The sequence below is a fragment of the Mangifera indica genome, chromosome 1 (genome assembly GCF_011075055.1).
Source record: "Mangifera indica cultivar Alphonso chromosome 1, CATAS_Mindica_2.1, whole genome shotgun sequence".
In the NCBI taxonomy this organism is placed as follows: domain Eukaryota; kingdom Viridiplantae; phylum Streptophyta; class Magnoliopsida; order Sapindales; family Anacardiaceae; genus Mangifera; species Mangifera indica.
The window spans coordinates 6,934,144-6,951,458 of NC_058137.1; the positions used below are offsets into that span (position 1 = coordinate 6,934,144).

The 17,315-nt window shown below is 34.3% G+C and overlaps 4 protein-coding genes across 4 annotated transcripts; all 4 read left to right on the forward strand.

The window, feature by feature from the left end:
- Nucleotides 1-1,422: 1,422 nt before the first annotated feature.
- Nucleotides 1,423-3,073, forward strand: LOC123215336 (probable methyltransferase TCM_000168). Its single transcript, XM_044635389.1, has 4 exons — nt 1,423-1,511; nt 1,815-2,207; nt 2,284-2,556; nt 2,626-3,073. Exons 1-4 carry the CDS (start codon nt 1,437-1,439, stop codon nt 2,968-2,970), a joined length of 1,086 nt encoding a protein of 361 aa, XP_044491324.1. The 5' UTR covers nt 1,423-1,436; the 3' UTR covers nt 2,971-3,073.
- A 1,910-nt stretch (nt 3,074-4,983) lies between these two features.
- On the forward strand, nt 4,984-8,567 carry LOC123215320 (3-dehydroquinate synthase, chloroplastic). The gene is made up of 8 exons (XM_044635363.1): nt 4,984-5,420; nt 6,264-6,414; nt 6,498-6,665; nt 6,796-7,022; nt 7,345-7,468; nt 7,743-7,805; nt 7,889-8,032; nt 8,116-8,567. The coding sequence occupies exons 1-8, from the start codon at nt 5,077-5,079 to the stop codon at nt 8,245-8,247; spliced, it is 1,353 nt and encodes a 450-aa protein (XP_044491298.1). The 5' UTR covers nt 4,984-5,076; the 3' UTR covers nt 8,248-8,567.
- A 2,189-nt stretch (nt 8,568-10,756) lies between these two features.
- On the forward strand, nt 10,757-14,996 carry LOC123215330 (rac-like GTP-binding protein RHO1). The gene is made up of 8 exons (XM_044635376.1): nt 10,757-10,917; nt 11,116-11,353; nt 11,845-11,932; nt 12,015-12,124; nt 12,245-12,308; nt 13,541-13,605; nt 13,697-13,762; nt 14,653-14,996. Exons 2-8 carry the CDS (start codon nt 11,255-11,257, stop codon nt 14,752-14,754), a joined length of 594 nt encoding a protein of 197 aa, XP_044491311.1. The 5' UTR covers nt 10,757-10,917; nt 11,116-11,254; the 3' UTR covers nt 14,755-14,996.
- A 1,205-nt stretch (nt 14,997-16,201) lies between these two features.
- LOC123215354 (ubiquitin-conjugating enzyme E2-17 kDa-like) lies at nt 16,202-17,241 on the forward strand. Its single transcript, XM_044635408.1, has 5 exons — nt 16,202-16,375; nt 16,453-16,580; nt 16,660-16,764; nt 16,846-16,989; nt 17,040-17,241. The coding sequence occupies exons 1-4, from the start codon at nt 16,306-16,308 to the stop codon at nt 16,987-16,989; spliced, it is 447 nt and encodes a 148-aa protein (XP_044491343.1). The 5' UTR covers nt 16,202-16,305; the 3' UTR covers nt 17,040-17,241.
- Nucleotides 17,242-17,315: the final 74 nt, after the last annotated feature.

Below are 17,315 nucleotides of genomic sequence, written 5' to 3' on the forward strand. Positions count from 1 at the left end.
GGGGGGGGGGGGGGAGAATGTTATTTTTTAAAACTTAGCTTATAGGAGAAATGGTCAGTTTTTAAGGTTTAGAGGGGAAAAAATAAATAAAATTTTAAAACATTAGGGTTTTGTTAATTTTAACTGTCTATAGGTGAACAAATAAAATTTTCAAAGTTAAAAGATGAAAACTAGAAATAATAGGATACTTTGGGTGGAAAATAGTACTTTGGCCTTCTGGAAAATTAACGCAATTAACATTATAAATATTTTAAAAAATCAGATAAATCAATTAATACTAGTTTGGTAGGTTATTTTTCAGATGAATTTGACTAGAAAATTGAAGAAAACTCATAGACTTTGGAGTTGGATTATCTCAATAGGAGTGTTAGGCGTTTTAAGTTGAGTCAACAATAATCAAACAATTTTTACATATTTAGATATTTTTGGCAAAATATATTATTTTAATTTTTTCCCTTATAACTCATATTATTATTTGACCTCAATAAAATTAGGTTAATATTAATTATTTTCCTTTATCCTTATATTTCTAGTACACGTTTTGATAAAATAATGATAAGATATTCAAATTTTGAAAACTCCAGAAAATTTGGTAGAGGTGGAGGAAGTAAGAACACTAGAGAAGCCCAGGAGCAAGTGAAAATGATGAAACCTGAAAGACAGCACAAGTGCCAACATAAAGACACACAATAAGATAGAAGAATCTTTCTCTACTACTTGTAGAATATTAGTTGGTTAATTATTTTATAATTTCAATTTATATTTTTTATTTCTTTTTGTCAACAACAAGAAGCATAAAAATATGTCTACCAAAGGGAGAAATCCACCTTGTCATTTGACTCCAATTATTAGTGGACTACACTATTTTCCACCCAAAGTTTGGGGAAGTTACTTCCCACCCCTTGAATTCAAATATTATAAAATGTCATCCAAAACTTAACTATATTAATAAAGGGCACAAAAGTTCATCTTCTTCCCAAATTAAAATAAAAAAAGATATTTTGTTGCCATTTTGCCAAATGGCACCAAGAAAGGTGTAATTTTGACAATTAGAATGACACCCATAAGAAAATGTGCCATCCGAAAGGATCACATATTTTTTGTATGATTCCAATTACAAAATTTGATTAGAATCCCTTTACAGGTAAAATTATAGTCTCGTAAAAGTGAAATAAATTTGAGTAATATGATAATTTAATTTTTTGACACTAAGTTTAAATAGAATTGAATTCTTAGTAAAAATTTATAGTTCTTGAACTCAATAAGCATAGTTTTTGTAAACCTAGGGTGGGACAATGTAATTTACTCTTGTTAGTATTTTATGTTCAAGCTTTGTCATCATTATTTGGTTTTATGTATATGTATATATGTATATATGTATATAATAAACTATCTAAACCAGGCTAACTGAGACACAATTTTTAGCTGAGAAAACAATGGAAGGGCAGCAAATACTCCACATGAAAGGAGGTGTGGGTGAAGAAAGCTATGCAAAGAACTCGGTTATTCAGGTTTAATTTCTTCCTACTCTCTTCTCCATGTCTCTTTTTCTTCATCATTTTTGAAATATTTTAGCAGAAAAAAATCATGTAGTTCCAAGTTTACACATTCATATGCTCCACTGCACTGAAGTTGTTGTCCCTATTGCCAGATTTCTGATAAAAACTGATTCAATGACTTGTTAATTAAGTATTGCTATTGTTCTTCTAGTATTAATAATATAGAAGAACCTATGATTAGGAATCTCTATTGCATCAACTGTAAAGTTCCGCTATTATTTGAAACTTAATGTTGTTGATGTTGTTTTGTGGTAGACAACATATTTGTCCAAGTCAATGTCGATTCTATGGCAAGCGCTACAGGATTTTGCTTCCTTCGACTTACCTGAGAGTGTCACCATTGCAGACCTTGGATGTTCCTCTGGGCCAAACACTTTATTTGCTGTTACTGAAATCACAAGCATCATTTGCAAAAGATGTAGTGAACTCGGTCGACTACCTCCCGAATTTCTCGTGTATTTGAATGATCTTCCCGCAAATGATTTCAACACAGTGTTCAAGTTTTTGCCAGATTTTCAGCAGAAGATACAGCAACAGAATGGGCACATGTATATTTGCGGTGCTCCTGGCTCTTTCTATGGCCGGATTTTCCCGTCAAAATGCCTGCATTTTGTTCACTCTTCTTCTAGCCTTCATTGGCTTTCCCGGGTAACTAACCCATCGTTAAAGATTCTCCAGGTCCTTTTCCAGTGCTTGCTTAAATTTTGGAATTGCTTGCATTTAGGTACCTCCGGAATTGAGTGACAAGGAAAACCCAGTGATAAACAAAGGGAAGATATTCCTTTCAAAGACAAGTCCCCCTGCTGTTATAAACGCTTATATGACTCAGTTTCAGAGGGATTTTTCTTCATTTCTCAAGTGTCGCTCAATAGAAGTAATCTCTGAAGGGCGCATGGTTTTATCATTCAGGGCCAGAAGAACACCTGACCCAACGGCAGAGGAAAGCTGTCTAGTATGGGATTACTTGGGAGAAGCTTTCCAGGATTTAGTTGCTCAGGTATATCAATCAACCTGTAAACTCTTCCACAGAATTTTGCTTTACAATACTAAATACTAATCTATGCAGGGTCTGATTAAGGAGGAAAAGTTAGATTCGTACAATACGCCATACTACGAGCCATATGTAGAAGACATAAAGGCTGAGATACAGAAAGAAGGATTGTTCAGCCTCGATCGAATGGAGATTACTGCATTGCCATGGGATGGTGTGAATGTTGAAAACAAGTGTGAGAGGGCAACAACAGCTAAAAATATGGCAAAGGCTGTCAGAGCGGTTAACGAGTCACTGATTCAGAGTCATTTTGGAGTTGAAATTATGGATCCTTTGTTCAAAAGGTTCGCTGAAATCGTGGCAGCCGATACAAAGGAAGTGGAACATGTTGGTGTCGTTGCTTCTCTAATTAGGAAGTAATTTTGCTAATAAGATATGATATATTTCTGTATTGACTTATGTTAACAGTCGAACACTTTTATCATCCCATATGATGATAAGGGCTTCATTAATAAGATCTAAAAACAAGAGATCACACCCTCTTCTCTGTCCCTCCCAATTTCACAGCATAAACGTGTAGCATACCGAAACAACCCTCTTCAACAACAACCAAAAGCCATATAATGATTCGTTCATTCACACCTCAGACTTACTTTGTGGACAATACATATTAAGCTTCAATAGTAGACCAAAAATAGTGAGTGAAAGCTCTAAGAGCAAAAACCGGTTCTTCTGGGTCCAATGTAGGATGTGAATAGGCAATGGCGGTGACCGGAGAGAAAGGAGAGCCGATGATGTACAGCTGCTGTGCTCGTGGCTCTTTCTATGGGGGGATTTTTCTAACACAGAGCCTGCATTTTTGCTCACGGTTCTTCTATCCTTGGCTTTCCCAGGTAATTAATTAAAGCATCATTAAACGCTTTCCAGGTCTCTTGGGGTACTCTTTCATTGAATTAATCTGGCCATGCATGGTCATAGGTACCTCCAGAAATGTGTGACAGAGTAAATCCATTAATAAACAAAGAGAAACTATTCATTTCAAAAACATGTCCACCTACTGTTATTGACGCTTGTAAGCATCAGTTTGAGAGGGGTATTTCTTCATTTCTCATAGTCTCGCTCAAAAGTAGTCTTTGGAGGCCGCATGGTGGCAGCAGATTGTACCAAAGAAGTTGAGTTTTCTGATAATAGATTATGTCATAATACTTAAAAATGGGCTGTCTGTTGGGTTTGACAGTCTAAATTCATCCTCCCTTACTTGACCTTTTGGTAATACCGATTCATTTAGACTATAAGCTAATAAACTATCCAACCTTCAATGCACTCATCTATCAAACACAATTTCTATTATTGTCTTTATTTTTTTATTTTCTTATTATTATATCTCATATTTTTTCTGGCCTCGACTTCTTTAACGGTTACATCTCTCACGTTAAGAAAAACGTCAATTCACAATTCTCAACGTGCCAAATCAACTATGCTCAGCCTCATCACGTGCGATGATCAATTATTTAAGCCCAAATCTCTTATTCCCACCCAAGTTTTAATCGGCCTCCAAACTCATTGGTATGGGTTTTTAAAAATTTAAATATTCACCTATAAATTGTTAACGTTAATCAAAATAAGAGGTAAAATTATCGTTTTATCACTAAACTCTAAAACCTAATAATTTACATTATTTTTTTCTTATAATTTGAAAAACAAATAATTTTTTCTCATCTCAAAATTTGAAAAATTCACTTTTTTTCCTAAATTATTTTTTTCATTCTCCGATAACAGGTATCAGCTACCGTCGTCGATCGGTCACCCTAACATCTTCTTCTTCTATTGTCGACTCGTCTATCAGAATAGATTCATTGGACAAAGACAAATTGTTTTCATCCAACGAAAAGATGAAGAGTCTCTTTGATCGAATAAAGACGATCCAACTTATTGACATCAGAAAGAGACGAAGAGACTTTTTAACTCTTCATTGGATGAAGGTAGTTTGTCTTCGTCTGACAAACCTACTCCGATGAAAGGGTCAATGGTTAAAGAAGAAGGTACTGGGATAGATGATTAACAACAGTAGCAAATTTTTATCGTCAGAAAATAAAAAAAAATTTAAAAAAATAAAATTTTTAAACTTTTAAATAGAAGAAAATATTAGTTTTCAAAATTATAGGAAAAAAATAATATAAACTCTTAAATTTTTAAAATTTAGTGATATTATAACTAATAATTTTAATTAAAATTAATAATTTATAAATAAGTTTTTAAAATTTTAAAATGTTAGGATGAAAATAAGACAGCTCATCATATCAGAGGTGGGAATAAGTCCTTTAGTCATTATTTAACAATTATATATGAGTTAACGGGACAGGTCCGTCAATTAACGTCCTTTACCAATCGCTGCCTCCCTCACCTACCCCGCGCATCTCCTCTTCTCGTCCTTTCTTCTTCAACGAACCATGTTCAATTTAAATCCACACACGCCACTCATAATCTTCCGACCCAAATCTTGTACCCGACTCCGACTTCGAATCCATGGCACTATCCACCGCCAATTCATTCTCTCCTTCTCTTTCAACTAAACTCACCTCCAAATTCTCCGACTCCTTGGTCCGGTTTCAGAGCCCCAACTCGGTCTCTCTTCGATCCTCTCAATTCGTCTCCTCGAGTTCTATTGAGTTGAATCGGAGCGGTTCTTCCGTTTTGAGTGCGACTCGAGTGGCGTCCAAGATATGTGCGACTGCGGCTCCGGTGATGGATCAATCGGTTGGTGAAGCGAGTCCCAAAGCTCCTACAACTGTTGACGTGGATTTGGGTGACCGGAGCTACCCGATTTATATTGGGTCCGGTATTCTTGATCAGCCGAACCTGCTACAAAGGTATCCATGTTAACATTTCTATGTGTGTAGTTTTTTTTTTTAAGCTGATTAGAGTAGGCAAGGCAAGATAATCATTTTTAGCAGTGGAGGAGTCTGAGATTTTCATAATCATTTAAAATATAGAAATTTCTCATAGTATGTCCATTTAATATAATAAACTGTAACCTCCAAGTTGTGTATTCTTTGTAATGATAATTATCGTTTCAATTTTGAATATTGAATGTTAACTCATTTTCATTATGTAAATCTCATATACAGTAAGGTATAAGTTACATATAAGTGAAATCTAAACAAAAGAATTTGATATGGTTGTATCGTATTTGAATAGCTTCGTGTAGAATAATCTTCTAGTATCACTTCTGATTTATAATCTTGGGCATTAGATGCTGAGTTTTGTAATTTTCAATATTAAATATGTAACTGGCCTGGGCTGTAATCAAATGTTGTAATATTCTATAATTAGTACTGGCGAACCTTGGAGAATAAGATGTTATGTTCAAAGGGATAGTAAAAATAGAAAAAATATAATTATATTATGAGTGAGAAGGAAAACAAATAGGCAAATATGCAACTAAAAAAAGTACATTGGGATCATTTTAGTTATTGTAAGAAGGGACAAACACCACCCCCCACACCCCCCCCCCCCCCCCTTTCTGAGACTAATGTGGCTCTGTCTCAGACTTTGAGCTAGATTATTAAGACATGAAACTAAGATTGCATCTGGGAGAGATCTTGTAATGCAAGCTTTTGAGTTAAAACACTGATGATTCTGTTTGTTTGCAAGAATGAATATTAAATGTTTTCTGTTGCTCTCGTGTTTATATCAAAAATGTTATTTGATAGGCACATTCATGGGAAGAGAGTTCTCGTGGTGACTAACAGCACAGTTGCACCAATTTACCTGGATAAAGTTACTGATGCTTTGACAAGAGGGAACCCAAATGTTTCAGTTGAGAGTGTGATTTTACCAGATGGTGAGAACTACAAGGACATGGTAAGTTCTTTTAAAAGTTTTGATTAACATCTTGTTGTTAAGGTATAGTTCAAGTTTCAATTTTAACTCTTTTTTTTCTATAGGACACTCTCATGAAAGTCTTTGACAAAGCCATTGAATCACGATTGGATCGGCGATCTACATTTGTTGCCCTTGGTGGTGGTGTGATTGGTGACATGTGTGGTTATGCTGCTGCTTCTTTTCTTCGTGGTGTTAATTTCATTCAAATTCCTACTACTGTTATGGCACAGGTCTTTTGCTGCTCAGGGTTCATTTTAATTCAGTTTTCTTTGATATATGCTTAATTGTTCCATGTCTCTCGTGTGCCTTCAACTCTTTGTTCTAATGTTATATGTTTGTTGTATCTAATATACCTTATAGGTGGATTCTTCTGTTGGAGGAAAAACTGGCATAAACCACCGCCTTGGGAAGAATTTGATTGGTGCTTTCTACCAACCTCAATGTGTGCTTATAGATACAGACACATTAAACACACTGCCAGACAGGGAACTGGCATCAGGTTTTGCAGAGGTTATAAAGTATGGGCTTATCAGGGATGCTGAATTTTTTGAGTGGCAGGAGAAAAATATGGACAAATTAATGGCAAGGTATAAATTATCAATGCCAAATTCAAAATAAATTCTTTTACCCAAACAACAGGCATGTCTTTTTGTTAATTTAACAGTTTGTATGATGAAACATTTCATTTTATGCATCAGAGGACACATATCTGCATTGAATTGACAATATTGGATCTTATTTCAAACCTCAAGAACTACAATCTTCCATGTCTTCTTTCCTCCCTTTTGTCATTTCCTCTTTCTCTTTCTAATGACAACTAATTTAGCCTTGTAATATTTTGATCATCTTGCAATTAGTGTTGTTTTAAATATGTGTGCATATTTTATACTTGGGACTGGGTCATTGCAGGGATCCAAGCGCATTGGCTTATGCTATAAAGAGATCATGTGAAAATAAGGCAGAAGTTGTTTCCTTGGATGAGAAAGAAGGTGGAGTACGGGCAACTTTAAACCTAGGCCACACATTTGGTCATGTAAGTTCTGTGTTTGCATTAAAGCATTTAACTCTGCTTGCTCAGTCAACCAGTTGTTTCTCGTTGCCATCTTGTTTAGGCTAGATATAATGCACACAAAATATCTGATCAGAGCTAGCTTGTAGTGTAACTCATAGACATAATAGTACTAAGTATAATGAACTTCTCTTTTCCTTTTTAACCACTTCACCAAGTTGTCAACATGGTCTTTGAGAATGTTCCCTGTGATCTGATATTCTTGCAAAACTTCCTGATTTGATCAATTTCTTCTCAGGCCATTGAGACAGGAGTTGGTTACGGGCAGTGGCTTCATGGAGAAGCTGTTGCAGCTGGCATGGTATAGCATCATATATATTTGTGTTTTTTCCATTATCTGGCTCATCTGCCTTATGCTGAACTTGGTTGCCTATCATTTTCTAGGTCATGGCAGTTGACATGTCTTACCGGCTTGGCTGGATTGATGATTCAATTGTGAAACGAGTGCTAAACATTTTGAAACAGGCTAAGCTACCTACTGCACCTCCAGAAACCATGACTGTAGAAACATTCAAGTCTGTCATGGCGGTAAGAGATTTGGCCATCACTACTCATTGAAGCTCTATTTTCCCTCTGATCCTGATCATTCTTGCATACTTCTGATATTTCAGGTTGATAAAAAGGTAGCTGATGGGCTACTAAGGCTTATCCTTCTGAAAGGTCCTCTAGGCAACTGTGTCTTTACAGGTGATTATGATAGAAAGGCCCTGGATGATACACTCCATGCATTTTGCAAGTCGTGATTTGTGAGCTATGCGAGTTTATGGTCCCAATTACTCCCAGAACAAGGACCATTCTGTTGTGCATTTTGATTGCCATGCCACTATTCTTTCCTGTACTTGGATGACTTCTCACCTGTTCATCCTAATTCCATCACTAAGACGCAATTGATAAACATGTTTTCATTTCTTTTGTTCTTTATCTCCCTCTTCTTGTGCCTATTTTGTGTTGCTGTTTAGACAGTTGTACCATGGCTTTAGTATTAGTGATGTTTTTTCCCCCACTTTTTGATGGTGTGTATGAACGTTTTGCAAGATTTATTAATAAATTTTTAGTTGGAGAAGGGCTACCTGCAATACTCCTCTCTAATGTAGTTGCGGAAACTTTGCTTACTGATTAAGGATCAGCATTGCTAAATCAATCCAGTCTCTTTGGCTACGAACAAATGTTTTTAATTTTCCCTGTCTCAAATGGGATTATCCTAGAGAAAAGTAGCAAAAGCCGGGTAAGTGTGTCAAAAGATATGTGCCAACTTGCAACTAAGTTTGAACAAGAGTAGTGATTGCTGAGTTGGTTTCGGTCTGGATTGAGCAAGAACAAGGTTCAATTTGATATTGGTTTGAATTTAGTTCAAGATTGTCAACTTGACAGGTTAAGGCTTGGACTCGCTTGAAAATTATTTAGCTTTAGATTTGATATAAGTCCACTCGAATTAAGCTCATATACGAAAACGAGCCCAATATTTGACTTGAACTTAGCTTGTTTGAATCAAACTTGAATTTGAGTTTGAACAACTCGTATAAAATCCTATTCTTACAATAGTAGAAACATACCATTCTATTCAAAAGTTCCTACTTTCTATATTTAAGTTTCTAAGAAAGTAATTTTCACATGTCAAATGGGTGGTAAGGGGTGTTCAAAATCGGATAACCGAATCAGTTTGATAATTTTTCCAATTAAACCAAATTTTCAATTTGGAGAAAAAAAATGAAATAAAAGTGATTTAAAGATTAATTAATTTTGAATCGAACCAAAAATATAAATTAATTAAAATAAATTTTTTGTTAATCAATTTTGAAAAAGTATCCTATTTTATTTTTTTTCCTTTTTTTGAAAATATGTTTAATAATTTATTAATTTTTTAAAAACTAGTTTGGTTTGATTAACTGGTTTAAGAAGTAGACAAACTGATAACTAAATCAAGAAATTGATTTTTTTTTGTATTCTTGAAGCGATATTCAAATTGGTTTTTTAAATAACTTGTTTTTTTTGTTTGAAAATTGATTCAATTTGATTATCGAATAATTTTGAACAACCTTAACCATAGTTTGCAAATGCAACAACCCTAAACTTTTAACAGTGTCTAGATAGTTTTCAGATTGAATTACCAACAGCTAATTAATCCTCTTAAACCATACTACTTATTCAATTCAAATTATAACCCTAATTAAACTCCGTAATCCATAAGCTAAATGGCAATTATTTTAGGGCCAAAGGACTTATTCTCTCCGAAGGTTTACTCTTTTCCTAAATTTTTATTCACTAACTTTCAAAAATTTAAATATTCATCCATCAGTTATTAAAATTATTATTTAACTAATTATATTAAAAAAAACTAAAATTTTATTTTATTTTTTCTTTAAACCCTAAAAACTAAAATTAAATTTTGAAAAGTTATAATTTTTCTCTTGAGTTTTTAGTCGTCCCCTCTAATGACTTTCTCCAATAGTCTCTCATTCGTAACATTTTTTCTCTCGCTCTTTGATGGTCTCTCTTTATCTCTTCTCGATCTTCCAGACTTCCAAGACAAAGACAACATACTAAATCGCCAAAGATAATATATGCTAAAGTCTTCTCCAAAAGAACATATTTCTTTTCAAAGGAAGAAAAATTCAAGTCCCAAATCGCCAAACACACAAGAAGCAACTAAATGCAGACAAAGATTCAACATGGCTAACCATATTCATCAATGGAAGCTTCGTCATAGTTATACCCATGAAACTTCAATCACTTGAATCAAACTGAGTCCTAACATAAGCCTCTTTGCTGCCTCTCCTTCCATCACTTGAATTCACAAGGCAAAAATTAGTCAACATATCAATGCATATCAAGTAATATAGTTAACTGAGATTCAGGAGTATATCCCGGAGGAGCTTTGTTTTTTGTGTTGAATGTAGCTAAGTTCTATAAAAATTCAATCTTTTCGTTGAGGTTGGTTCTCCATGTTTGGATTTGCTTGATTTGGAAGACGACTCTGTCTTCATCATCTTCAAACTGAAACTCGAAACTGGCGGGAGCCCTCTCATTAATTCACCAGATGACTTTTAATTAGGCCTTTCCCTTTAATTTCGGATTAATCTCAAAATTAATAATTAATTATGTATTTTTTTTTTAAGGTTGGTGACCTGTAACTAATCACAGTGTAATTAGGAGACGTGGCAACAAATTAGATGCCCCATTCATAATAATTTTTCCACAATTATCTTTATAAACAAAAGCGGGTCGGATCCGTCAGAAACGTGGCCTAATCTCCGAAAAGGTCTCGTTGAAAACGAAAACTAAAAGAGGAAAAGGGGCCTAAAATTAAAGGTAAAATAAAAATAGCCAGAGTAAAAGAGAACAAACGAGTTTGTTGGCGAAGATTGGTTCACTCAACGAACGCTTCAACGGCATAATTTTCTGGACGAAACGAGGTTCTTTTTCTTTCGATTTTCACCTCTTCATGTTCAGATTTTGTTTTATTCTTTCTTTTTTTTTCTTTTTCTACTTTTGATTTTCTGTTGCCGTAATCGTAATCTACTGTTTATACGGTCTACGCTTTCTGCATTTTCTTGAAATTTCTCGGGTTTGGTTCGAGACGTCTTTTATGTGTGTTTGAATTTACTCTACAGATGATTAATTGACGGGACGGCAGTGATCGCGGTTGTCCTCAGGTGTTAGGATCTGAGGGTTGTTTGTTTTTTCTTTTTTCAATTTTTTTTCTTTTTAAATTTGGGGGTCTTTGGAGAAGAGATTTAGTGAACAAGGAAAATGAGTGCGTCGAGGTTTATCAAGTGCGTCACGGTGGGTGACGGAGCTGTGGGTAAAACCTGTTTGCTGATTTCTTACACCAGCAACACCTTCCCTACGGTGATTTTTTCTACTTTTATTCTTTTTATGTTGTTTTTCCATTTATGGTGTGTTTAATGTTTTATTGGAGTGAAATGTATTGAATTTGTGAATGTTGGTTTTCGAGAGTATATAGGTTTATAGACGAAGGCAAAAATGGATTTTTTTTTTTCTGAAATATTGGTGAAATTGGGTTCTCATAAATGAGGAAATATCTATGGTTTTTTTTTTTAAAGGTTAATTTGGAAAAGAATTGAGGGGATAAATATGGATTTATTGATTGAAGCTGATTACTTTGATGTTATTGGTTTAAAATTGTCTGTAATATTGTTTGATGGAATTTATTGCTGATCATCTTTTGCATGGTAAATTAATGCACTATATTGTTGATAGATCATGCAAAACTATTGAAAGGATATTGTGTTAACTTCTGTTGGAACAATGTTTTGGAAGAGTATTTTTGAGATATTTGGCATCTTATTATTAATTCTTTTTCTGGTGTGTGAAACCAGGATTATGTGCCAACCGTGTTCGACAATTTCAGTGCAAATGTGGTCGTCAATGGGAGCACTGTTAATCTTGGTTTATGGGATACTGCTGGTAACATTGGATTGGCCATCTCTTTACAGAAATATCGTTCTGGATTTCTGTTTCTGGGTCTTAGTTTGTTCTTTGTGAACAGGGCAGGAAGATTATAACAGATTGAGACCTTTGAGTTACCGTGGGGCAGATGTTTTCATACTTGCATTCTCTCTCATTAGCAAGGCAAGTTATGAGAATGTTTCCAAGAAGGTGAGGAATTTTGTGATGTTTGAATGATATGTCTTCATTTACTTTTAAGTAATATACACCATTTGTGGATGGCATGTTATCAATTTGTTTAATTAAATTCCTTTTTGACTTCATTTGCAGTGGATTCCAGAGTTGAAACATTATGCACCAGGTGTCCCAATAATTCTGGTTGGAACAAAGCTTGGTAAGGTTTTCTCCTATTTAAGTTTGTCACCAGTATTACCACATTGATCTAGTCTTCTTAGCATCAGTTATTTTTCATACATTGAGCTTCTGCACAGTTGTATAACACTTATGTTTAAATTAGAATAAACCTATTTTTGAATATGTTTGATCCGGTCATTAGTTTAATTAGCTTAAGCATCTTTGTTTGACGCTTCAATTAGTAGCATCTCAATGACTTTTAAAACAGCACTTAGAATATGCAGGATAGCTCTTGTCCATGCGGATTTTGTACTGTGCATATATGCTAATTTTGTGTATTTTTGTTAATACAGATCCTTGCTTATTTTCAGTGCTGGCCCCTAGTTTGTAATTACTTTGGTTTCAAGTATGGTGAAATAGCATGCCTGCTATGGATTAGAAAGAGGACAATTTTTCTTTATTGTTGGATTGTTCAGTGCCTGAGGACATTTTCTTTTTATGATTGACTTCATGGTCAATCTGCATTGTGATTTAACCATTACTCGCTAGGTTTTCCATGGTTGTTGATGCTTATTTAAGTAAACTGTTTTGGCTGACAACTTTTTTGTAGCCCTGTGCTAAATTATTGCTTACAGTGTCAGTGATCATTTGTGTGCCCCTCATGCTATTGTGTGTTCAGGTGTGTCTCTATGTGTGAGAGAGAGAGGATGAAAGAAGTTACCATAAATCTTATTATGCAAGTTATTTTATTTGGCCATGATTTTATCGAAAATAGAGTATCTACTGCAAAATAATCACTTTGAATTATAGCTACTATCTCTTTTCATTAGGAGAAAAAAGAAATAGGGAAACAGAAAAAGCATATTTATTTTCTTGCATCGATTTATTATGTTAGAAATGTGACAGATAATTGTAAGATTTGGTGTTTGTATGAGCTTTTCTAATTGTTGATTATATTTTTTGTTATACCCTGATATCTGAGATTAAAAGGTTGAATAATAATTGTGGACTTGCAGCTTTAGAAGTTTTACACTGTTTTGTGTTCCTTTCATGAATATGTCAGAAGTTTAGTTTTGAATATATATTTTTGTCCTGCATATGCTGACATATGTTTTGGTTGAGAATTAAAAAATGAAGACCTTGGCTTGCTACTCTTTTATCTGTCTTAGCTTAATCATTGGAACTGACTCATTGCGTCATTGGATTTTCTGACTGTGTATGGTTCAAATGATTTATCTAGTAAAAATTGTTTGGTGATGTCCAATAAACCAGATCTTCGGGATGATAAGCAGTTCTTCGAAAATCACCCAGGTGCTGTGCCCATCAGTTCAGCTCAGGTAAAGATTCACTATGTATATTATATATTTTGGTGAATTTTCACTTTTTTTCCTTTTCAATTTTTATAAGTTGAACTCTTTTATGTGAAAGGGGGAGGAGCTGAGGAAGCTTATTGGAGCTCCAGCTTACATCGAATGCAGTTCAAAAACACAGCAGGTGATAATATGTTTATATGAGCTTCTATGTATTTCATGTATGGGAATTTCTTACAGTCATTTCAAGTCATTGCTATAAAGAAGAATGAATGGTAAGAACCAAATGACATTCAATTAATAGCATAGAAATTAATTGCACTGAAACGAACATTTTGCTACAGTTAATTCTCTAATCATCATCTCTCCTCTCTCGTCTCCTCATTTTGCTCTTTTCTTTGTTGTCTTCTCTCTCATCATCAAATAACAAGAAACATAAACCATTTTAATGTGTAATGATGACAGTAAAATTCCTGCAAGAGCAGTTTTGTAAAACCATATTTAACCATGATATCTAGACACTCTTTGAGTTCCTTAAAGTTCTGCTAGCTTACAAGTACTACTGGAATCAATGTTACAAGTTCCCTGATACTGTGATACGTCAAAATTCAAACTATTGAAATGTTAGATTCTCTTTCTTAATATGATCGTTGTAAATAAAATATAGAATAATAGATAATTAATTTTATGATTTCTATTATCTAGGTATGTTTCACAATTAGTTTGTGTGGTTTTTTGGACATATAGCTTTTGATTAGAAGGGTTATAGATGCTCTAAGGGTATAGACACGCAGATCTGGTGGTTCTTACAAAGTAGAATAATTTCCTTGTATAGGAAAAGATACAAAGTTTGAGAGAATACTGGAAAATAGATGTAGAAATAACTGTTAACATTGTGATAGTTCCAATGTACTAAAGTAGAAATGTGTGACTTAATCTCTACCATTCATTATGTTCAACTCAGATGACCTAAAATGAGTGTAGAAATTTGTTTGATGTAGAAATTTGTTTGATGTCTCAATTTGTATGTTATCTAGACCTCTGAAAGAAAAATACCTGCTTGTGTTACCGCAGAATGTGAAGGCAGTTTTTGATGCAGCCATCAGAGTCGTCCTCCAACCACCCAAGCAAAAGAAAAAGAAGAACAAAGCACAAAAGGCCTGCTCCATTTTGTGATTGAAAGAGGTGTAGTATGTCTCAAACTGGCGACTATGAGAAGCATGAGGTGGTTTAGTGTTGCTTTCTTCAAATTGTTGTGGTGACCTTTAATTGTTGAAAACACCTTACATGGTTGTTGACTCCCCTTTTTCAATATGCTTTATGTATTAATGGATCAAAACTTTCCACTTAGAAAAACCACCGTTTCTTTGCATGAACGTACTTATATTTATAACTCTATTGTTTTTAAGGTTTGACCATGTTTTTTGTATTGTGTTTCATGCTTCGTTATCAACTTTCTAGTTTTCTTCTTCTTATTATTATTATTATTATTTTTTTTTTTCTTGAAAATCCATGGATTCCTTGTGCTTATCTGGTTCCCAATATTCTTCTTCCCCTAGAAGTAGATACATTCAAAAAATCGATGTTGGCATGGGAAAACAGGAAATTTTATAGTTCTTGACAGAAAATTGGCTCATAAGAGCCGTCCATTGTGAACCATTTCACTGTATTTTGCTTTTCCTGACTGGGCCTCGTGCATCAAGCGAGGCTTATTGGCTTTTCTATGAAAGTCATGGTATTTTTCTTGGAATCTCAAAACAATTTTGGGTAACCACGAATATCTTCAACTTTAAACATAATATTGAGTAGTTTTATTCGTTGGTATGGTGGGGGTCTTCTTCATTGAACCTCAAACCTTTATGGATGACACCTTTACTTTGAATTGGCCAATGGGACCTTTGATTTTTGGCAGGGAATATATATATATATATATATATATATATATATATATATTTGATGTGATAATATTGTCATGTAAATTGTATAATTAATAGTCTTAGATTAACGCCAATGAACCCATAAGACCAAGATGCTTTAGGGAAGAAGATTGGTAAACAGTTGAAGCACTAAATCTGACTAGTTCCATGATTAACTTGGGCAATTTATAAAGTTACTTTATATGGATCGTACTCGATTGTTAATACAATTGAAGAAAGAAATTATATATTAGTGGGCACTTGAATTAAAGATTATACAGTAAGCTTTGTATGCACTCTAATGGCTATTTAGATTGCATTAAAAATGTTATCAGTAATCTTTATGACTTTAGAGTGTAATTAGCGGGATTTTAAGAGTGATTTAGTAGATATTTTTAAATAGTAAAGTGTTAATGATATAAATATATTATCAACCTATACAACTGAAAATGTGTAGAGAGGAGCAAAGGCAACTCCAGTTGCTAATTCTAGTCCCTCAACATTTCCACCATAGTACTGGCTGGTTTCCTGTTGAAGAGGAGATGTGGCTAAAGTTAATTATCTGGCTTTTCAATCAACAAAAAATGAAAAATTGTGGATTCCATTCAAATTGCTTTTCAGGAATTTATACCCTCTAGTTTTGTCCACTCTTCTCCTCCCCAACATTGGACCACCCTCACAACTGTTTTCTCACTATATATACCACTCAAAAACCTTCCACCCAATATATCTAAAAGGTTATGTTATTCCTTCCACTGCATAAAATTTCTCTAGGTGTTTTTTTTTTATTGGCGAAACTTGCTTCATTTGAATGGCGTCCAAGAGAATTCTCAAGGAGTTCAAGGACCTCCAAAGAGACCCTCCAAGCTCATGCAGTGCAGGTGATATGTATACGCAAAATGAAAAACTAATTTGATGTCTCTTTGTAATATATAATATAATTTTGTGGTGAAATCAGGTCCTGTGGCAGATGATATGTTCCGTTGGCAAGCAACAATTATTGGCCCTCAAGATAGCCCCTATGCCGGTGGAGTTTTCCATGTCAACATCCATTTCCCTACTGATTATCCCTTCAAGCCACCCAAGGTAAATCATCAATTTCACAAATAAACAATATGATATGGGATCTTGCTGATTAGATTGATAGTTTGTTTAACTTGGGCAGGTTGCTTTTAAGACAAAAGTTTTCCATCCGAATATAAACAATAATGGTAATATCTGCCTAGATATTCTCAAGGATCAGTGGAGTCCTGCTCTCACCATATCAATGGTTAGGTCTAGATAAGCATTCAGAAGTAGAATTGTATGGTATTTGAAAGTAAATGAGGATGATTAAATTTGATTAATGCAGGTTTTACTATCCATATGCTCACTGCTGACAGACCCCAACCCAGATGAACCGCTTGTTCCAGAGATTGCCCACATGTATAAGACAGACAAAGCCAAATATGAGACAGTGGCAAGAAGTTGGACTCATAAATATGCCATGAATTAATTAAGCATCCCTTCCTACGCTAATATAATAGTAATTCACCCCCACTTCTCTTGAAAACAGGCTTTGCTTTACCATAAACAATGTGCATAACATAGTCTGAATAAATGTTTTGAATTGTGTGAGTTTGAATTGGTGTTTACCGTCTAAATTTGAGAGGAAAATAAATTCCCATTACCAGACTCAGGTGTTTTCATGTTGTAACATTCCTAATAAAAGAAGTAATTATCGGGTGCTGTGTTCTTACCCCTTTCATTCGTGTGTGGTAGTTACTCTTTGTTCCCCCTTTTTTTGATATTGTAGGATAAGAGATAATTGAAAGCCATAGC